The following is a 23087-nucleotide window of genomic DNA, read 5'->3' on the forward strand; positions in this document are numbered from 1 at the left end:
GCGGCGTTCCCGAGCCCCCTGGCTCCCCGCGCCCCGGCCTGCGCGCGCCCCTGTCCCCCTCCGGCGCCCGATCACTACGCACGCGCACGGCGGGCCGCTGCCATGTTGGGTCAGTTTGAAAGCCTGCGCGGGCGTCGCGCTGCGCGGCGACGGCGGGGATGCTGCGAGCGGGCGGCTCTGTTCGCAAAGGGGATGCTGTGTCGCATCTGCGCTGCGGAGACAGGTCTGGGCTTTCGGCCGCGAGTTGTGGGAGTGTGCTTTTGTATTTCTTTGTGGATCTTCGTCGGCGAGCTCGATCCGAAAAGGGGGTGTGTTTTCGAGGGGCGTCCCATCCTTTGACAGCCCGAGGGAAGGGCTAAAGGGAGGTGGCGGGGAGCGAAGGGGAGGTCACTGGCGGGAAGGAGGGCGTGGAGAGTCCCTGCGGGAAGGGACCACTTTAGGGGGAGGGCCCGCGGGCGGGGCAGGGTCGAGGAACTGGGCGGAGGGGACTGGACGGGTCGACTGAAGCGCGGGTGGGCGGTGGGGGCTGGGCGCTTGGGACAGTCCCTTCGAGGAGCTCAGTCCGCACCCCGGGCGCTAACTGTCGCAAGGCCCCCACGTTTTGGGGGAGCCTGTGCCCGTGATCGCTGGGGTCCCGCAGGGAGGGCGTTTCCTAGATTCGGGGGCCGATTTGAACTCAACGCCCGAAGGGGACAGGATGCTTTGGTGTGGGGGCGCCAACAATCCTGGCTTTCTGGGTTTATTCTTTTTGCCGTAGGCTAGAAACACATGTTCGGTTTCATCACATAAATCACAGAGCTGCCATCTCTCTTTTTTCTTTATTATATGTTTTCTATTACCATTTGGTTCTCTATACCCGCCTCCCCCAAGAGCTGTTTTCAAAGATCAGTTAATTTCTTCTGATCACTGTTTTCTTTCTGATTTTCTTCCCATTGGGTATTTGACACGGGATATTATGTTTTTGAATCAAAGGTAGTTGAAATTTCTTGCCATTCGTTTCACATTTTGTTTGGAATGATGGATTTCCTTATGCAGCTGTGGACGAGTGTGTATGGAAGAAATGGTAAGATATTCGGGATTTGTTTCCAAATCCTGCGGGGAGGTGGGTGGATATTGTAGAATGTGTGGGTATGTTGGTAATTGAAGAAGGCTGGTAGCTGCATAGGGGTTTATTTTAGTTTAGTTTTGTACTTTTGGAGACTCTAATAATAAAAGTTCAATTGTGGATTTTTGGTTTTTATTTTTGTTTTGCCGCCTATGAATTAAAGTAAAGGTAATTACCCACTTACTAAGAACTATGACCCATGAACTTTGCCTTGTGGGGTTTTGTTTTGTTTTTAAGGTTTTGTAAAATTAAAACCAGTAACCTACATGTACTGTGTTGGAATAAGGGAGAAAATGTTTGGTCAAGCTTAATATCCAAGCAGTATTTGTTTCAGAAAATTTAAACATCATTTTGTTTAAAATTTAAACAAACCCTACAAGGCAAAGTTCATGGGTCATAGTTCTTAGTAAGTGGATAATTACCTTTACTTTAATTCATAGGAGGCAAAACAAAAATAAAAACCAAAAATTTAAACATCATCATTTTGTTTTAACAAAATTTAAGCATCAAAATGTAAACAACTAAGCTGACTTAGTCTAACCATTCTTTACATATCTATATCTGTAGATATAGACATAGATATAGATATAATGAATTTATTGGGGGTAACATTGGTTAATAACATGTAAGTTTCAGGTGTACAATTCCATAATTATCTACATTGCTTTCTGTGCTCCCCGTCTAAAGTCTAGTCTCCTTTTGTCCTCATGTATTTGACCCCTTTACCTTTTACTACCCCCTCACCCCTTCCCCCTGTGGAATCCACCATACAATTGTCTTTGTCTATGAGTTTGTTTTGTTTGTTGCTTTCTGTTAATACCCCACATGTGAGTGAAATCATGTAGTTCTTTTCCTTTTCTGACCTATTTCACTTAGCACGATACCCTAGAGATTCAGCCAGGTTGTCACAAATGGCAGTATTCTCTCCTTTCTTGTGGCTGAATAGTATTCCATTGCAGGTGTGTGCCGCATCTTCTTTATCCAGTCATCCACTGAAAGAGGACACTTAGGTTGCTTCCGTGTCTTGGCCACCATAAATGATAGTCTAGCCATTCTTTCTTGGTATACCAATATCACAGCACTCAGGGAAATCAAAGAAGCTAAACCTGATCTTATGTTCTGTTGCTGCTTCCGCTCACTGCTCCCTGCTCTCTTGCAAAGGCAGTTACGTATTGTTAGGCTGACGGGCAGGATGACATTTTATTGTTTTCTTTTTCTTGAAAACTTTCAGTATTGTAAAGTCAATTGTGAGAGTTAAGATTGCATTAAAAATTGTTACAACTTAAATATTCCAAAATACAGCCAAAAGTTAAACATCATAGTATGTGTTAAGTCCTAGACATTAATCGTATTTTTACTACAGAAAATCCATTGATTTAATTTTTAAAGAATGTAATATATGGAAAGAACAGAGTGGGTATTCATTCTGTTACTTTTTAGGTTTTCAAATATAGATCCTTTTATTGCTATACTAAGGTAGATAGGAATTCCCTCAGTTTTACTAATGGAAAAACAAGGTGAATACATTGTCAGTTTTCTAATTATTTAAGTCTCCTATAAAAGAGGTGGGCTGAATATATTTAAGAATAAAATATAGTGCCAAAATGAAGATCAGAAAGTTATTATTAACAATATTATTTTAGGAAAAGAGCATTTTGCATGTTCATCTTATATGATATCACTTGTAGTTTATTTCTTTATATTTTATTCTCTCAACTCTTTTTGAGGTGAGGGGGTTGGATAAAGTTACATATCGGCATTTGTAACCTTCTTCCCTGTTCCTTCTTGTTTCTAATACCTCATTTGATACCTTTAAAAATGTATTGAGCAAGCCCTGTTTGGGTAGCTGGGTTGATTGGAGAGTCATCCTGATAAGCCAGGATTGCAGGTTCTATCCCCAGTCAGGGGCACATACAACAGTCAACCAATGAATGCATAAGGAAGTAGAACAGAAAATTGATGTCTCTCTCTCTCTTTCTCTCCCTTCTTCTCTCTAAAATCAATTAAAGAAATAGAATTAAAAAAATTATTGAGCATTTACTATCTGCAGTGCATGGTGGTAGGCTTATGAATTGAAAAATCTGTATAGGGGAATGTTAGGTATTGTGATGTCATAAACTATATCAACATAAGTAAAGGGTATGTACTTCAGTAGTTTTTAGGAATTAAAATGTGAGTACTCTTTCTTTGAACCTTTCTATAAATATTCTCAGATAATTTTAGTATGTCTAGGCACATAGACATTCTAGGCACATAGTAGGTACTCAATGACTGTTTTCTAAATAAATGATGGAGTTCATAATTAAAATAATAGAGATTATAAAGGATTTATAGTTAATGGATTTTGTTCTTAAGAGAAAATTATAAAAAGTTTACATATTTAGTAATTTCTTTGCATATGGATGTTATTCCTTTTACTTTGAACCTTAATCTTTTATTTTTGTATTACAGTTGTTTCTAAGAGGAATGAACAGAAATAACCCATTTTGAGGAAGGCATGGCAAAATCCAATACGAAACACAGAGTTTGTTCTCGGGAATCTTCAGTATCTTCTTTGCTAGCAAGCTGCAGCCTGAGTGGGAGTCATTCCTCTGACTCTGGTGGCTCTTTTCAGTACAAGGACAAACTGTATAGTTCTGCATCGCAGGCTCTGCAGGCCTACATTGACGACTTCGATCTGAGCCGGGTGTGTCCTGGTGTAACCACTGGGAAGATGAACATTTACAAATGCCCTGATAATGTGCCAGAGTTCTCCAGCTATGTTTATAAACCAAACAATGGTATGTTTTTTTCTCTCTTCCTTTTCCTCCTCCTCCTCCTTTCCACTGACTTAAAGCATTTGAGAGACATGTTGTAGTCTTTGAAACCCGCACGCTGCTTTCTTTGTTCTTTTGCAGTAAAAATAACTTTTATAATGTTGAGGTCTGGATATGTTTCTTAAAAGATTCTGTAATTATCTGGTTCTTGGGGATTTTCAGCTAAGATTTCCTTGTGACCTTGGGGGGCGGGGGGAGCTGAATCATAACAGGTGGCTGACACTAATCCTTAAACCATTTTATTACTGCATAATGGAAAGAGCATTGACTCTGTGGTTCTAGCTTTCCTTTACTGTCTGATGACTTCAAATCTCAGCCTTTCTTATTATACCTGGTCAATTCCAATTGATGGCATAGTGTTATATTAGTCTCCCCAATCTGTATTCTCTGGGGCAATAATATTCGTAATACATTGAGGTTATTTTTTAAATTTTATTTATTTATTTTTAGAGAGAGTGGAAGGGTGGGAGAAAGAGAGGGAGAGAAACATCAGTGTGTGGTTGTGTCTTGTATGCCCTGCACTGGGGACCTGGCCAACAACCCAGGCATGTGCCCTGACTGGGAATTGAACTGGCGACCCTATGGTTTGCAAGCTGGCACTCAATCCACTAAGCCACACCAGCCAGGGCACGTTAGGGGTTTTTACTTTGTAAGGCTTTTATGAATACAGATTTGGAAAATGCATTTGTTGATAACCCAATTACTGAGAACTTATAGAATAGCCGTCATATGGAAAAAGTTTTCATTCAACTCTTAGAAGGATGTGGGCACTATTCCAGAAGAGGATAATTAGAACAGCTACTTTACTGTGTGTTGATACTATTGCAGAGTTAGTAGGCTAGAAAGCAAATTTTTTTCGACCTGATCACATTTTTCCCTCGTGTTGCAGCCAGTATTGAGTGACCAGGATTAATGTGAGTGCATTATTAGTGCACTGGGTATATCTAGATGAAAAAAGTTGAAGAAACAGTAAGTTAAAGAACATGGGAAAATTCGGGAGGTTGGATAGAAAAGGGTAGGAATTAGTTAAAACAGATGGAGATGTGAGGTCAAAAAAGCGCATTCTATTTTATCAACCTGTATCTTTTAGTCAAGGCTTTAATGAAATAAAGGAAAGTGGCAAAAATGGTTCTTAAATTCTTAATTCTCATTCACTTTTGAATATTTTGAAGTATTTTTATATTTGATATAAGAAAATATACAGAACTATGCTTTGTTTTTTCAGCTTTTGAAAATTTTGATCACAGAAAGAGCTCCTTATCTTCCAGAAGACAGACTACTAATGACATTGACTCCATTAGCTTAACAACTGATGATCTAGTAAAACTTCCAGCAGATGGATCATTTCCTTTTACTTGTGTTGGACCAGGTCACCGAATTAGCAAGAAAACCAAGAAAGGCGTTGGGAAACTGAGTTCATCGGACACTGAAAAGAAACAAAATTTTCAAGAACCCTCCACTGCCATGAGCAAGGATGACTTAGTAAACACACATGTAAATGGGAAGCAGTCTCGTAGGCTAAAAAACTTAAAACTTGTAAATAATACTAATAAATGTATTTCTGGACCATCTTTATCTTTTTCCAAGAAATCATCTTTCAAGGACAGTTCAGAACACAATCTTGAAAAGAATTACCCAAGATGGCTTACGGGCCAGAAATCTGACCTTAATGTTTCAGGGATAACTAGCATACCTGACTTCAAATACCCAGTCTGGCTCCACAGTCAAGACTTGCTACCTGACACAAATAGCCAGAGGATTCATAAAATATTTAAAGAAGAGCAGTGTTCCCCAAGACATAGTTATCAGGCACAAAGAACTTCTCGACTTACGAGTAAATTAGATTGCTTTGAATATTCTTTTGAACCCTCAAACATTTCAGATTTCTTGAGTGGTGATAAAGGACTAGGTAACGAATATAAATGTGATTCTGAACATAGCCAATGTCAATGTGAAAATCCACTTCTTCCAGGACAATCCAAAAAGCCATTCAGTGGTAATTGTTTTTTGTTTGTTTTTAAGAACCAAAGAAAATGCTATAATTTGACCTAATATCTAGGAACTTTTATGTTCCGTTCTTCATGTAATGATCAGGTGATAGGAGATCTCTTGAATTCCTACAGTTTTCATTTATGTAGCATTTTATAAATAGAAAATGTCTTTTCTCTCTCTTATTTGTTTGAAATGTCACATTTTGACATAATTTGCTATTATAGATGTGTATATATTCCAAGTTATCTGAATGCTTGTTGATTTTGTGAGATTTTTGCTGTGCTTTGCATTTTTAAAAAAGAATTGATGCAGTCTTTTAAACAGGTGACAAAATCGAATTGCTAATCCTGAAAGCCAAGAGAAATCTAGAGCATTGTACTGAAGAACTACCGAAGTCTGTCAAACAGGACGACAGTCCTTGTTCATTAGATAAACTTGAAGCAGAAAGATCATGGGAAAATATTCCTGTTACTTTGTAAGTATGTTATAATGAAAAAGTCATATGAGGTCATTAGTTTTCCAAATGAAAAGTGCGTGAACATCTAATTTATTTTTAAATAACTTAATGACAATTAGCAATGGTAACTCTGTAGAACATAGTATTCGGAGTTGCTTTGCTTTATATTGCAGTTTTTTATTTGTTTCTACAAGATGGTATAATGTTTCGTAACGTAGATACATTGTATGACTTTTGCCTTTGTTACGTGTTCCTTTTGCACTATAAAATATTCATATATGTTTCATATGAGGAATTGGAACCAAAAGCATCTATTTTGCAGAAGGAGGAGAGCTATGAAATTCTTACTACTTTCATTTTACTTTGACGTTTTTTTCCTCCCTTTATATTCTTCCCATGTATTAGTTACCTATTTCTTTTCATTTACATTTTACTTTCTCTTTCAGTCGTTATCTCTCTTAAATGATTGTCCATTTTATATATTGTCTATTCTGTAAATCTCTGTAGTTTCTGAGATTGTTTTCATTTGTGTGTTTAACTCTACAGCGGTTTTCAGAATAAAATGTGTTCACCTAGGTAATTGAGTATGAGGGTGAGATAAGGAATGTGAATTTAGACAGGAAAGCTTTTTCTTAGTGTCTTAGTGGTACTGTTATAGCTAGACTTACCAGGTGTGCGTTGGTAGCCCTGTATCCTGCCTCAGGTTCTGATACTTATTATATTCCGTTGTCTATACTTTTGTTTTGTCATAGATGGTGTTTGGTAATTCTTGGATACTTTTTGATTACTTTTCAGTTGAATACCTTTTTTTTTTTTAATGTGGACCCTGGTTATGGAATTGACCCTGGTTTGGAATCCCAGCTCTCTAACTTCCTCACCGAGACCTTGTACAAGTCACATCTATTCTGTACAACTCGACTTTGTACAAGGTCTTGTACAAGTTATTTTGCTTTGGTGTTTGTGTGGGGATTCAATTAGGAAATAAATAAAGGTACTTAAGTTAGGACATTATGATGATCTCGTAAATTGTAATTCTGGTGATTATTCAGAATATTTTTTTCTTAGTTTAGTTTGATTTCTAACTTGTTGGTTCAATGATTTCTTTCTAAAAATGGGTTAATGATGATCTCATTTAATTTTTATCTTTTTTATTTCTTAATTTCTTATTATCAGTTGTTTTCTGGTAATAAGAACAAATTTGACCTGGATGTACTCAAAGTAATGTGCTAAAAGATTGACTATAGCTACAGCTAGATAATTGCTTTTTTGTTTTTTATATGGGGAAATTTCAAATACAAAAGTGGAAGACTAGTATAATGAATCCTTATATACCTAGCACCCATCTTCAGTAATCAGGTAAATGCTTTTAATAATGGTGGGTGGACATACAAACTCTTGATAAAGGAGAGAAAAGACTACTTGAGAGCAATGAAAAGCTCAGTGAATTACAAATCAAGTGAATTAATACTAATGCTGCCAATGAAGAAAATTAGCATTGTGACATTTACATGTTATAAAAAGACTTAGATATCTGAGTACTTGAGTTAGAAGCACATCTCATAATGATATTTAAATAAAAGAATGAGTTTATTCTCTGATTAACAGAATTTGGTTTTTGGAAATTTCTTTTGATGGGGATGCCCTTTTTTCTCCTACCCCTTACATCAAGAAGTAAATTAATATTTATTGAGCATTTATTAAATGTAACAGGTACATAGAGTTAATGTATAGAAGACATTTGAGATAAATGGGACAAGAAATGTAGAAATCGAAATTCAGATAAATAAATTATGTAAAGTAATATAGTGAGTGGGATTGGAATTTGAACTCAGGCATTATAATTTCAAAATTGATTGTTTTCCTTCTCTAATATGTCTTCTCTGCTGGCACTAGTTCTGGAGGCGGACATCTGTCCTATTGCTTTGATGTGGCAGAGCACGTAACTGCCATCCCAGTAGAAAATCATGTATTTGTGGGAGTTCTGCGTATTATCATTGGGTAACTGATGGTGTTTAATTGGAAAATGTACTGCTTATTTCAAACAAGTGGGCTGTAAGTATAGCCTATAGTTGAAGGCTTACTTGTTTATTCGAAAACTGACATTTTCATCTTTTCTTAGAGCTTTAAAGGAGAAGGAAGGAGATAGGGAAGGTTAGATTCTGTTATCAGTTAAGGGAAAAGAAGAGAGAAATATCAAGCAAAATCAATATGAATCATACTTATAATGATTATTTCTTGGAGACCATTTACATTTAAATGATAACCGTGCAGTTAAATACTGTCTCATTTTTATAAATTGAGAACTTAATCGCTATCTTGTATCTTAAATCCCGTTTAGCAAATCTCCTGTTCCTGTTGATTCTGAGGAGAGTCCTCAGCAGGCTTCACGGGTGAAGCGCGGTAAAGGGTTCCTTGAGGACTTTTTAAATGATGATAATCAGGTGAGTGAAGATAGATCTTTTTAACTTATTAAAAGATTACTAACATGTAGATGTTAACTTCCAAGTTATTTAGACATCATGAAACAACAAATGACCCACGCTCCTTCTTCCCGAACACGCCCAGTTAAAGTTTCGACCAACCATCCATGGAAGGCGGCCAACCTTCTGGCCTCTCTGGGCCACACGGGAAAAAGAAGAGTTGTCTTAGGCCACACATTAAATATGCAAACACTAATGACAACTGATGAGCAAAAAAACAGATTTTAGGTAAATTTATGATTTTGTGTTGGGCCACATTCATAGCCATCCTGGGCCACGTGCGGCCTTTGGGCCACGGGATGGACACCACTGCGTGAAACCATCACTCCTAGAATTATTGATAATTTATTTGAGTATTCTGCAGTAAAGGGACCTGAGATTGAACTCTTATGGAGAGCCTAAGTTGTTATTACAATTGTTTTTTCTGGAAAACATGTAAAACAGACCATTGTATTTTCCCATAGGGCAGCTGATTATTGAGATTTGTGTTTCTAAAATAAAATTATAAATCTGTATAACTTTTAAAATAGGAAAACCATTACCTAATTTTACTAAATCAGTATATATTCATTGTGCAGTTAACCCCCAAATAAAATATAAATGTGTATATTTGCACATACGTAATGATGTAGTTTGATTTAGAAACACAAGACATAGTGTTAAATATTCAAATAATGTTTTTGGGTTTTTAACATTCTAGATTTGAGAGGTTGAACACTCAAAATAAAAATTAGCTAAAAAATTTAATAAAATGTCTTTTTTCCTCCAGTGAAATTTACTACAGACCTTAGCGCTCTATATAAGATAGTACAGCAAGTGCTGGGTAAGTGGAGTTTAATTATCAAATATTTGACAAATATTTGAGTACCAAGCACTTTTTTGGAAACTGTATTCCTAGTAGTGAAAAAGGAAATCCTTGCCTCTTTAGATTTTTTAATGCTAGTTGAAGAGACAAACTAAACAAAAATTTAATGTGTAATATATAAGGGAGTACTATTAGTGTGAAGAAAAATTAGCTGGGAAAGAGAAACGAGACTACAGTTTTAAATGGAGTAGTCAGGAGTGGCCTCTAAGGAATGAAAACCTAGTAGGGGTGAGTGACCCAGCTGCCCATGGGGAACGACTCTTTACATGCAGGGTCATGGTAAATGCTGAGACCCCGGGCGGAGGAGTGTTTGGGAGTGTCAGTGTAGCTCCGTCCTCAGGAATACAGGGAAGGATGCTAAGAGCAAAGATGGAGAGGTTACGAGGAGCCAGATATGTGGGGACTTTCTAGCTGCGAAATGAAGATTTTACATTTTATCTGAGTGGAAAGTCACTGGGGAGGTTTGAGTGGAGGAATGAAATCTTCAGATACACATTTAAAATATAAAATGGTAGGCGTATGAGCACAGTTTTAAGAGCATAGATTTAAGTTGGAGAAGGAGCAGAAAAGGCTGGCAGTTTTCGCACGCAGTCATTCAGGATGGGGATTGTAGAGGCCTGGGTAGGTGCGAGGAGGCTGGGGACAGTTAAACTTGGGGTGTACTTTGAAGAAAGACCTGGTGCGATGGAGATAGAGAGGATTTGAAAAACGAATCCAGGATGTTTGAGCCAAGCAACTAAAGGACTGGATGGTCCTGTTTCTTAGATAAGGAGCACTGGTGGAGGAACAGATGTGCACAAGTATTTTTAAGTTTGAGATGGATACACGTTGAATACTAAGCAACTGGTTTCTTTTCCCCTGACCACACGCATACAACCTCACTACCAGGGTGGTTTGTTTGTTTTTAATAATTTTGTATGTGCAGAAAGTTGGAAAAATAATTCGCATGGCTCTTGTCATCCTTGTCCCAGCTTCCCTACTGTTAACATCTCAACATAGCATAAGCACCACAAACAGGGAATTAACGTGGGCACGATATTGTTCTCGCAGCTGCGGACCTTCTGATTTCACCAGTTTCTCTCCCAGTGTCTTGTTTCAGGACACAACCCAGGATTCAGTGATGCATTTAGTTGCCATGTCTCCTTAATCTGCTCCATTCAGTTACAGTTCCTCAGTTTTTCCTTCTCTGTCCTGTTCTTGACACTTGAAGAGTATGGGTCAGTTGGCTGTTTTGTAGATCATTCCTCAATTTGGGGTAGTCTGAAGTTTTCTCGTGGTGAGGATGTGGCTCTGCATTTTTGGCAAGAATGCAGCAAATCATGCTGTGTGCCCTTTCTCGGCATATCTTATCAGAGGGTTTATGACGTATTGATACCGTTGGTATACAGATAATGCATCTTAGTTTGCACTGCTGAAATGGGCCATAGACCGGGTGGCTTAAGTAGCAAACAATCATTTCTGACAGTTCTGGCGGCTGGAAAGTCTAAGATCAAGGTGTCTGGTGAGGTCCTGTTTCTTAGTTTTGTAGGTGGCCATTTTCTCCACGTGTTCACATGGCAGAGAGAAGAGGGGAAGCAAGCTCTCTTGTGTCTCTTCCGAGGACACAGGTTCCATTCATGAGGGCTCCGCACCCTTCTCCGAATACTGTCACATTGGGATTAGGCTTTAACATACGAACTCCAGGGGAGCGGACATTCAGTTCATAGCAGAGTGTTAATACAATAATATGTATGTATATATAAAATTACAGAAGTGTGTTTTGAACACTTGGTGTCTACTGGCTTTCTCTTTAGTAAAATTACAATTTGCCCTTGTAATGAATAAATATATTAGAAGAGATACTTTGAGACTATGCAAATAGTCACAAACTTTGATCCACTAATTATAGTATCTGTTGGTGGTCTTGTCTTTTCTTTTACATTATTAATTGAAATTCTTATATAACGAAAAGCTTTTCCTTCTCCCCCATGTATTTGTTTCTTAAATCATACCATCAGGGACTCATAGACACTCATTTTATTCTAGTTTTACAGTACAATATTACTATCTCTTTCGTACTCAAATTGTTCTAGTTTAGGCCGTAAGGAGTCCCTTCAGGTTGGCCTCTGTGTCTTTTTGACATGTCCCCGTTCCTTTTTAGACGCTTCTCCGAGGAGCTGTGGTTCTTTTGATTGGAAAATGGTGTTTAGAAACCAAGATCTAGGCATTGGGTGGGCTTACTGCTACTGGGTTGTTACTCATTCTAGACTTTCTCAGCAGGCCTAGGAAACATGTGTTTACTAACCTACGCACACATCTCTATTTATACACATACTTATATGTGTGTGTAAAATCGTGAGTTTACACTTACACCTCTGGTTCTAGTCCAGCACCGCAGTGTTTGATGTGGTCTTTCCTGTTCCTTGTTTATAACTTCTTTCTCCACCGGTGAGAATCCCGGCTCATTTCCTATAATAACTTATCTGTTCTATCTTAGTATACAGATAGTTTCAGAATTACTAACCAATAATCCTGTAACAAACAAATTTACTAGTTAGATAACATTTGTATATAGTTTTTTGTGTCGTTAGCCTTACAATGGATGGTCAAAATATCGTTTTCCAAAGTCACTTTGGTTGTTATTTTTGTTCAACCCCTTTCAGCACAGTCATCTCGTTCATTTATAATAGCACTTGGTGGTCCATTTTTTATTCTATTTGGTTTAAATTGTTTGTTTTTGAATATGTGAACACAAAAAATTCTCAGATATATCCACTGCAGGTTTTAATGACAAGTTTAAGAAAAAATTCTCAGACATACCAACATTTATAAGTATTCTCTAATGAATGGCACAAAACAGCTTGCATGACCTTTCGGTAGCCCCTGTTTTAGGTGCTCTGACCACTGCCTTGCGTGAGTTCACAGAAGGCAGACCGAAGGTCCCAGAGCCAGGCTTTTGCAACCCTGTGGTCGCCCTCGGGTGACCAGAAGTTCTCCCAAACCAGTGGCTCAGTGCAGATGATTCAGAGGTAGTGAGTGCCTCTGGCGCTGTCTCCAAGGGGGTGGGGTAAAGCCTGCTGGATCCTTATGCCCTGATTCTTTATTCTTTATGTAATTTTGGTAAAGTCTACATAACATAAAACTTATTATTTTAACCATTTTCAAAAAAGATTTTACTTATTTATCTTTAAAGGGGAAGGGAAGGGGAGAAGGAAAGAAATATCAATGTATGGTTGCCTCTCGTGAGTCCCCTGCTGGGAACTGGCCTGCAACCCAGGCATGTGCCCTGACTGGGAATTGAACCGTGATCGTTCACGACTCACAGACTCACGTGTGGTTCGCAGACTCACACTCAATCCACTGAGCTACACCAGCCAGGGCTATTTTAACCATTTTTAAGTGTGCAATTTTGTGCAGTAAGTGCCTTCACATTATTGTGTGGCCATCACCATTGCCCGTCTCTAGAACGTGTTTATCTTGCCCAATTGAAACTCTATACCCAGTCAGCATTACTTCTCCATGCCCCTTTCCCGTCAGCTCTGGCCAGCACCATTCTACTTTCTGTCTTTGTGCACTTGGCTGTTCTGGGAACCTTGTATATGTTAGTCTGCTCAGGCTTCTGAGACAAGTACTAGAGGCTGGTGGCCCAACAGATTTTTATTCTTATAGTTTTGGCAGCTGGGGAATCTAAGATCAAGCTGCTGGCAGATTCTGTGCCTGGTGAACAAGCTTTCTTCCTGGCTTACAGATGGCTGCCTTTCACTGTGTCCTTACAGTGGCCTTTCCTTCAGCTCTCAGATGTCTGTTCTGATAATGACACTAATCCTGTGGTATCAAAGCTTCCACTCTTATGACCTCAGTCAACCTTAATTACCTCCCATAGCCCTTCTCCAAGTACAGCTGAATTCAAGGTTAGGGCTGTAGCATGAATTCTGGGACACAGTTCAATCCATAGCATCATGTTAGAGGAACCGTGTGTTTGTCCTCTGTGACTAGCTTATTTCACATGTCATATCGTGTCAAAATTCCCTTCCTTTCTTAGACTGAAGAGCATTCCGTTGTACGTACCATATGTGGTTTGTCCAGTCATCTTCTGATGAAACCATGGGCTGCTTTCAGCTTTGTGTTCTGTGAATAACGCTTCTAGGATATGAGTGCATAAGTGTGTGTTTGCATCTCTGCTTTCACTTCTTTGGGTGTGTGAAAGGAGAACCCAAAGGAGAACTGCAAATTGTGTGATAATTCTGTGCTTGTATTTGAGGAATTGCTATACCGTTTTCCACAGCAGCTGTGTCATTTTACTTTCTCACATCATGTTCCCTTTTTTCAATTACAGTGCACATTCAGGATTATTCTGTATTGTTAATAGTTTCAACTTACAGAATAGTAGTTTCCCACACTGTGTTCATAGAGCTGTGAAGTGCCTTTAAAATATTCTTCCTCTTACGCTTAACTTTGAATCTCTTCACCAGTGAGAACCCACTTCTAATGTTCTTATATCAGTCAACAATTTCCTCTGGTGTTGAAGTTTAAACTGTATATGTGATATATTGTCTATGTTGAAAAACAAATTAAATTGCAGGCATCTTAACAGGCCAGTTTGCCACTTTGTGGATAGTTTTCAGGACACAGCAACTCATGTGAATAATGTGAAAATAATAGGTTGGTAAGAATTTTAAAAAGAAGTTCAAAAATATCCCTTACAGATTCTCTTAGAAGAATCTTGACCCACTTACGTGGCTAAGTGCTGTTGCCTCCTTCAGATGCAGGTGAGATCGGTGGTAATTGAGTTACGATAATTATCTATTATTGGTGATAATTGAGTTGCGAGTGTTTTTTGTGCAGCAGGGAATATGTGGCCCACGAAGAGGTGGAACACCAGTATTCCATGTGTCAAAACATACCTGAGTGTGTGCAGAGAATACTGTATTTAAGATCCCAGTTCTTCCTCAGCTGGTACCCAGGCTCTGTTTACACACCTGGAAAGAGCAGGTTGGCTTGCCCGCTCTCTGGAGGACTTTTAGTTCTTAAAAATCTGTGATTTTAAATGAACTAAATGAATGCATTGCGAATGTAAACAAGTACTGTTCATTTTAAAGAGAAAGGAAATGCCATCCTATTCGTGATGAACTTCATCTGGGAGCTGGGTAAGGGGAGGGGATGAGATATGTACAATTTTTAAAACACTTTATTGACATGGTTTGGATTTTTGCAATAATTTTTTGTTGGGGAAGGATAATACAAAATGTAACTTTTTGCCCCTGAATTCGGATGGTTAGTCGTTCATCTGTTTTAACTCCTAGAGCTGTACCCTTTCTGGGGGGAAACACCATGGCCCTGTCGAAGCCCTGAAACAAATGTTGTTTAACCTTCAGGCTGTGCAAGAAAGTTTTAACCAGAATAAAAGCACAGAGCCAAAAGGAGAAACTGAGCAAGTAAGCACAAACTTGATCTATGAATTGAGATCTGTGAAGAGATAAGATTTATTTCTAGATCTTTTTTTAGTTTGACCTCTAGTTTTATGTTAATAAACATAGCACACGACATATGTTGTAGAGTTGTATTATTATTTTTTTTCAGAAAGTGATTAGTGAGCAAAATAGAACCAGAGGCATGGAATCATGGAATAGACTGACCCGTGTAAGAGGGGAGGAGGGAGGAGGGAGGAGGGAGGAGGGGACTAATTAAAAGAAGGCGAAGGCATTAGTCAAACAACACATGTGAAGGACCCATGGACGTGGACAGCGGTGAGGGGACTGATGATGGAAGTGGGGGGCGGGCTGGGTGGAGGGGGACAAAGGGGGGGAAAGTGGGACAACTGTAATAGCATAAACAATAAAGTATATATATATATATACACACACATATATATATAAAAGGAAGTGACATATTCAAATTGAATACTATTAAATTTCTGCAGTTGTATATTCTGGAATGGATTGTTTTATTTAGTTTATGGTAATGAATTCAGCACCTTATTTAGATATGTTGGTATTACAACTACAGTGTGAAAGGATTATAGGAGCTGTTTTTTTCATGCCCTGCAAAATGATCCTGTGTCGTTGACATGTATTTATAGATTGGGGAGATCAGGAAAACCTTTTCACCATTGGACTTCCCCACGTATCTTTGTCATCTGAAGTTTGTGCCATATTGACTTCTGAAGACAGTTCTGTAAAGTTTTATTTTTTGCCCTTACCTGAGAACATGCTTACTGATTTTAGAGAGGGGGGAAGGGAGGGAGGGAGAGAAACATTGATTGCTTGCCTCTTGTGCACATCCCAACCGGGACTGAACTTGAAACTCAGGCGTGTGCCCTGACTGGGCATCACCTGTGACTTTTTGGTTTATAGGGCGGTGCTCCAACCCAGTGAGCCACACTGGTTAGGCTAAAGTTTATTTTAAAACCATTGAATTTTTATGCGTTTGCTAGGGATTTGGAAATGTTTCTTCTTTAGGCTACTGTTCTGAAGGAGTGAGTTTTTTTCACAGTAGTATAGTATTTATAGTATTGATGAATATATCGTGATTTATAACTTGGGAGAAGGTTTATGACTGTACATTCTAGTTCTGCCACTTACCAGCAAGTGCAATATTTGTACCTCTTTAGTTTCAGTTTTCTCTTCTGTAAAATGAAGTTGTTGAGAAATTAAGACAGATTATATCAAGTACTTATTATAGTGTTTGACACCTGATTAAACACTTAATAAATACCTTGTTAATAAAATACTTACCCTAATAGTAAAAACTTAAATAATGCCCTGGCCTGTGTGGCTTGGTTGGAGTGCTGTCCCGTAACCGAATGGTTGCAGGTTCCTGGGCAGGGCATGTGCCTAGGCCGTGGGTTTGGTCCCTGGTCCGGGTACGTACAGTCCCCAGTCGGGGAGTGCACGCTCCCAGATCAGGCATGTATAAGAGGCAACTAAGGAGTGTTTCTCTCTCTTTTCTCCCCTTCCTCTCTGTAAAAGCAATAAAAAATGTCCTCCAGTGAGAATAAAAAAATCCTAAAAATAATAATAAAAAATAAAATGTTGTAAAAGCAAATAATAATACTTAAATTATTTACAGATAACAGTACCTCTAAATATTTGAGAAATGTTTTTATTGTCATTGTTTTATTACTCAATAGAGCTTTCTGAAGTTCAGTTTTTGTTAAAAATGAGTGGGTTAACTCTTGGGAACTAGCGTGGCCTGCTCCATTGGGTTTGTTTTTGACTATTTCTCTTTCCTTTCTGGTGATCACAACATTAACGTACAGCGTGTGGTCCGTCTGTGCTTTCCCTCCCCCTTTCAACATTACAGAGACAGACCCGGGTTCACAGAAGTCATCATTTCAAGCCAATGTTAGATTTTTACTGGGCATACATTTAGAAGCACACTTTAGGACAAGTGAAAGATGACTCTAAGTAGTAGTTGTATTTTTAGAAAAAAGAGAGTAAAAATAATGCTTTACTGAAAATTATTTGCTAGAATTATTTCTTTGCAAATGAAGACAGTATTTTTCCTATTCTCTTTAAATTAAATTAAATAGTATTTAAGTTGATAATTATATAATGTTTTCAGTATTTTGTTTCATTTGTTGTTTTTAATAATAGGTTTCAGAAGATGATTTCTCTAAATTACAGTTGAAGGAAAGTATGGTTCCTATTACTAGGTCACTTCAAAAGTAAGTATTCTGTAGTGATTTATGGATGTGTGTGGATGCTTTAGCCACCTCTTAGACTGAAGTCAGAGGGTTACAGGATGAAATGAAGTAGTTCTAAGGATATGATAGGTATGGTTAAGCTTCTTGGGACATATTGTTTAATACTGAACTTTTCTCTTAATACTGTGTTATTTCTTATTTAAAATGTTCTTAGAACCCTATTAGATAACCTTAGACATACAAGGAATGTGAATGGCCTAAATTTTGACATTCTTTCATTTCTGAACAATAGCAGCAATGTGAGATTAGTACTGGTGTGGATATCTTGGATGAGCAACTCGTTCGTGACATGTATTTTCATATATTTCCTCTAGAATAGCTATAGTCATAACTGTATCATTATTTGACTTATATCCATGGAAACCTACAGTAGATACAATGTCTTGGATAAATGGATGAAGAGCCCTAAGGTGTTAATCCCTCTATTGCCTTAGTTTCGTCATCTTAGATTCAAAAGTGGGGAAGAATACAAGTCTTTCTTTATTGGCAGAAGGGAAAAGTATTGTGGGTTTGGTTGTGTGAAAATAAAGTGTCCTCAGAAGATGGGGTACCGAGTTCATGAAATGCCAAGATGAAATTTTTTTACTTTGGTAACACCATTTCACTCGGCTGTACTCGGTGTTGTAGCGTAACCCTTCCATTTGTGTTTTCCCCATCCACATGTCTTTCCCCCGTTTTAGAAAAAGTCAAGAGTAATATTCTGCAACTTCTCCCCCACTTCTCCCTTCTGCCTTTGAAGGGCACTCTGGTAGCCTCTGCTGTGAGTGGCGTGTTTCACTCTCAGCAGGGCAGACGCCAGGTAAATGACAGGAACTGCCAGCGATGGTGTGTAGCCAAGCCAGGGGAACGGAAGATTTCATTTCTCCGTAGCTTTTTTATTCCTTCCCGTCACACCGCACTCTCCCCGCCACTCCCCTCTTCCTTTCTCACTGACACTGTTTTTTAAAGGCGTAAAACAAACTACGTAGAATTAGAAAGGAAACTAGTTATGTTGAATTATAGTTATAAAAATACTAAGTCTCTAGTTAGTAATATGTGATTATTAATGCATTTAAAATAAGACTACATTTAAAATATAGATAAGTTAAAATTCACTTTATAGAAACATAACTGGAAGACCTGCTGCATAGCTTGAATAAAAGCAGTAAACTGTGGTATGCTTTTACCTCCTTTTCACGTGTTGATCAGCAGATGGAGAAGGGGAATTTTGGAAAGTATTGATTTCCGATTACCAGTGAGACCTTACTATTCAGTGGGTAAACAGCGAGGCTTAAAGTTGTCTAGTAGTTGGCCAGTGAAGTCATACGTGCACTTCTGGACTGTGAACAGAAAGACCCAGATAACACATGTTCTGGCAGTGGCTTTGATACCTGCTGTAATTTTGAAACTATCGTGTAACTGTTATAATTTTGAAGTAGTGATAAAAGATTTTTAGATTCCTGCAATGACTATAATGTGATATGAAAATATCTGTTTCTGTGGCATATAAGGTCACAGATTTTGGTCTGTTACTTACATGCGTAATGGAAATATTCTAATTTACAGACAGTATTTAGTGAAAATAAAGATGAGGATTTTTTCCCAATCCAGTTTCCTAGACCCTTGAAGTCCAAGGGATGTGTGGCCATTAGGGCTGTGAACAGTAAGATAAGAGTCTCTCGTCACTTGCCGTTTTCTTTCACTTGAGTCACAGGCATTGTAATAACAAGCCTGAAAAGAAAAAGGAAGACAAGTCTCAAGAATATTTACAAGTCATCTTTTTTCTCATAACTCTGCATCTCTAGGGAGAAAAGAATTCTTTAGATAATGTAGAAATGATAGTGTCTAGTTAATTTTACATAATTGCTTATTAACTTTGGGTACGTTATTGTCATTTAATTACAACAGATAAGAATCTTGAAAATTAACTGAAGTTGCCAAAAGGGTAGCAGAATCCAGATTCTCCTCTTATTATATTTGATTAAGTGTCCAAGAAAGAGACATGGGAAAGAGGTATAATGCAGTAATTAACACTGCTCATCTCTTCCACCTCTTTATCTTGGGTAAAGTAGAAGATGTGTTTTATTTAATATACACTTATTGAACCTGTGTTAGAGCCTGTGCCTTCGGGTGTCATACTTACCACCTTAGTTCACCTCAGTACTTGACCACTAGAGATGACTGCACACATTGCTATATTATTTCTGTTTTTCTTGGTCTCTTATTTATCAGAGACCCGAAATATGGTTGATTAATGTGGCTGACATCTTCTGAGTGGCTCTAGGATCTGAAGGGTAGGGGACGAAAAACTGGAACAGTTTTTAGAGCAAGATTGGAAAGTTAAGGGCCTCTCTCTTCCTGTTTTGAGGGGTGATTGAATTTTCTCCACTGATACTATAATCTTAGCTTTATTTTTGCAAAAACAAGGTTGTTGGTATAATATTACACTATTCAACATAATTGTCATTTGTTTCTTCCATGCTCAATAAAAATGAGTTTTTCTGAGAACTGGAACTGATCCTTTATTTTTTTGAGTTTTAGCTATCTTGAGTGTACGTTAAAAATAAATGAATTGTTTCTGAAATGATATACACAGTATACCAAAATAAAATATATTATTTCACAAACCTGTTGTGAAAATTACATGAAAAAAGTTTTAAGTGTGATAACAAATGATAGCCATTATTGTTTCTTACTAAACTTACTCAGCTAACTTGCTCAAAAGAAGCCTTGAACACAAAAAATAAAAATTTTTAAAAGTAAGTGTTGTTATAAAATTTTGGATAAATAATTTTAACCTTCAATTATTTAGATATCAAAGTTTTATAAGGAAACTTCATCACAGTTTGATACTTAAGTTATTCTATAAATTCATTCCTCATACTAATTTTGATGTTAATAAACAATGTAATCACCATTTCTTGCTGTCTGTGTTCCTATTCAGTCTTTAATATTGGTTTATAATATGTTTTATACTTTTCGATGAAGGGCTTTGCACCATTTATCTCGCCTGAGAGACCTGGTTGATGATACCAGTGGGAAACAGTCACCGAAAATGTGAAGAGGAAAATGAGAGTCTAACCAATAAATAGTCACCACAAAACAAAAATGTATTTTTTTCGTATTGCTAACTGGCAGAGTTATTATGAGCCATACACTGTTCAGATTGGTTCAATTATTATATATTTAAAAAACAAACAAACTTGAAAATGTCTGTAGCTTTTGTGATCTATCCTCATTTTGTGCCGAAATACCAGAACGTGAACTGGAAGGACCCACGCGATGTCCTGTGGTCGGACTTTGGTCTCCAGGCCAGCATATGTCTGACATCCAAAGATGGAGGACTCCTGTTCTTGAGGCGCATGTGGACTTAACCCTCGTCAGCATCCTCATTAGTTTATCATCTCTCTCTGGATTATTAAGAAACTCTTTCTGGTTTCTAGTTAAAATCTCTGAAGCAGAATAGACTTTTTGACACAATTAGCATCTGTGTTTAAGAAGCTTAGAGGAATATCAAGATTGTGGTGTATCTTATCCATATGGAAGTATGTTACTTTTAAGTTTTGTAAAACAAATATTTAAGATATGTTATATTTACAAATAACTTTAATAACGGGGTGGTTCAGTGCTAAAAGGAATATTGTTATATGTTGTGAAATCCAAGAGAACTTTATTTAATTAATGCTTTGATTTTGATTCTCTGTTAGGTAATCTTGATAATACTTGAGAGTTTACAAATCATTATTGGGGGGATATTTGAAAATTTACTATTTTGCTATCAGATTATTTTTTAGATTTTAACTTTAGGGTCAAATTAGTAAAAACTATGAGATCAGTGACCAGATGCTTTATGAAAGTTTATGACTAAACTTAAAGAAGACAAGTGTGGGAAATTAGAAAGCAATACTCTATTTCAAAGTTATTTTGTAAGAACTGAACTTTCTCTAAAAGAGTCTGTAGTCTTTAAAGTTTGTCTCTACCTGGAGGTGAGCAGAGCTGTATTCTTGACCAGCAAAACTAAGATTCAGTTATAATGTGTGACGAATGAAACGTATTAAAAAGCCAGTGAAATGAAAGGACATCCATCTATGTATAAAATACTACAAAGTAACACTTGACCCAAATGACAGCATCTTCGCTAAGCAGCTTTGTTTCAAACAGGAATTCCTAAGTATATTAGGTTAGAGAATTTGCTTTTGATGTCCTCCAAATTGAACGCACTACATAAAACCTTTTTTTAGAACTTACATGTCAAAAACGTAGAGTGAACACTGCCTTTTCTTGGTCAGTGAGTCAGAGCCATCACGCCATGCTGGTCTTCTCGCCCAGTTTGAGAGTCCCTTGCCTCAGTGAGTTTGTTTTCTTTGCTCTGTGCTGTATCTGCTGGTGGCGTTCCGTTTTCTGAGTGTGGCCTTCTGTGTCGCAGCTAATAGTAGTTTGCTTCCACCAGACAGGTTGGTGATTAAAGATGCAGCTTTGGTGATTAAAGATGCGGCTCAGCTGTTGCGGACTCTGAGCAGGTGAACATGAGGTGGATGTGGGTTGAGCGTGCTCCAGGCTTCATAGAACCCACCACTAGACGGAATCTGAAGAAGACAGAGAAGATAAAGATATCATCGTAAACTTCTAATTACATATGTTGATCAGACAGAATATGTAGTATACTTAGACAGCATCTACAAAGGGGTTATGCCGGGCTAACTTTGAATTGCACTAAATTGGTTAGTGCTTCCATTTGCAAGAACAAATCTCCAATACTGAGTAAGATAAGCTTATTCTAGAATTTTATGTTATAACTAGTATTTTAAGAAACTTGATTATATTTACCAAAAGAGCATTTTCTATTTGTTAAATATGGAAGTTTAGTCTTACCTAAAAAGAAAATAAACTTACCAAAATGATTCATTCCAACCTTTAAAAAATATTACGTCAAGAAAAAATCGAAACAATAAATGTTCAAGAAAATAATTAGTTTATTCCATGTTGAATATTTCCGTATTTTTTATTTTGAGATTTCCTGGGAGAAAAGAGGAGACTACAGTATTAAGACGACTGAGTTCGGAGTTTAAAGCAGATAATGAGAATAATTAGATTTTTTAAATTACATTCCAAATGTAAAATTATATCAGTCTTTTTCTCTACTTTAGATATATTGAAAAATGTTAAGACATTAGCTTTTTAAATTCAGTATGAAAAATATCTAACCTAACTCCAAAAGTTACTTGAGATCAAGGGGAAAAAGTGTTATGCACATGTGAAGATAAAACTCAACTATTTTCTTTATTAAAAGAAGTCTACTTTTAGTTTTTTCTGTGATAATCATTTCAGCTTCATGGAGATTTCTGACCAAATTGAGCAACTCTGGTTTGTTTATGTTTTTTAATGTTGTTTCTTGTTGAAATGTATATATGTAGATATTTTTGGTATCTTATATTTGATGTTTATGATAATGTCTTGTTAAATGACAAAGAGTTATACCAAAATGTTGCCTGAAGACAAATCATGAGAAAATTCCCTTTCCCTCCCCTGCATTTTGAGTATATATACAATCATTCACAGGTTTGGGTTTTTGTTTCATTTTCCTGTCACACTTTTTATTGTGTCTCAAAACCTGTTTGGTAGCAGTGCCATCATGAAGGAGTGAATTTGCCAAAAGGCAGGTGGTCTGAAAGGAGACAAAAGTAATAGGCCAATAAAATGATCATTTCT

At 37.4% G+C, this 23087-nt stretch overlaps 1 protein-coding gene across 2 annotated transcripts; it reads left to right on the top strand.

The window, feature by feature from the left end:
- Positions 1 to 59: 59 nt before the first annotated feature.
- On the top strand, positions 60 to 23087 carry CUNH18orf54 (chromosome unknown C18orf54 homolog). 2 transcript variants are annotated; one of them, XM_037034495.1, is made up of 9 exons: positions 60 to 223; positions 973 to 1063; positions 3557 to 3885; positions 5147 to 5917; positions 6238 to 6388; positions 8709 to 8811; positions 14998 to 15129; positions 17290 to 17360; positions 20367 to 23087. In XM_037034495.1, exons 3-9 carry the CDS (start codon positions 3603 to 3605, stop codon positions 20437 to 20439), a joined length of 1584 nt encoding a protein of 527 aa, XP_036890390.1. In that variant the 5' UTR covers positions 60 to 223; positions 973 to 1063; positions 3557 to 3602; the 3' UTR covers positions 20440 to 23087. The 2 variants fall into 2 exon arrangements, with proteins under 2 accessions (XP_036890390.1, XP_036890400.1); XM_037034505.1 differs by having other exon boundaries at positions 20636 to 23087.

Source organism: Sturnira hondurensis, unplaced genomic scaffold (genome assembly GCF_014824575.4).
Source record: "Sturnira hondurensis isolate 20B ecotype Veracruz unplaced genomic scaffold, ASM1482457v3 Scaffold0001872, whole genome shotgun sequence".
NCBI lineage: Eukaryota > Metazoa > Chordata > Mammalia > Chiroptera > Phyllostomidae > Sturnira > Sturnira hondurensis.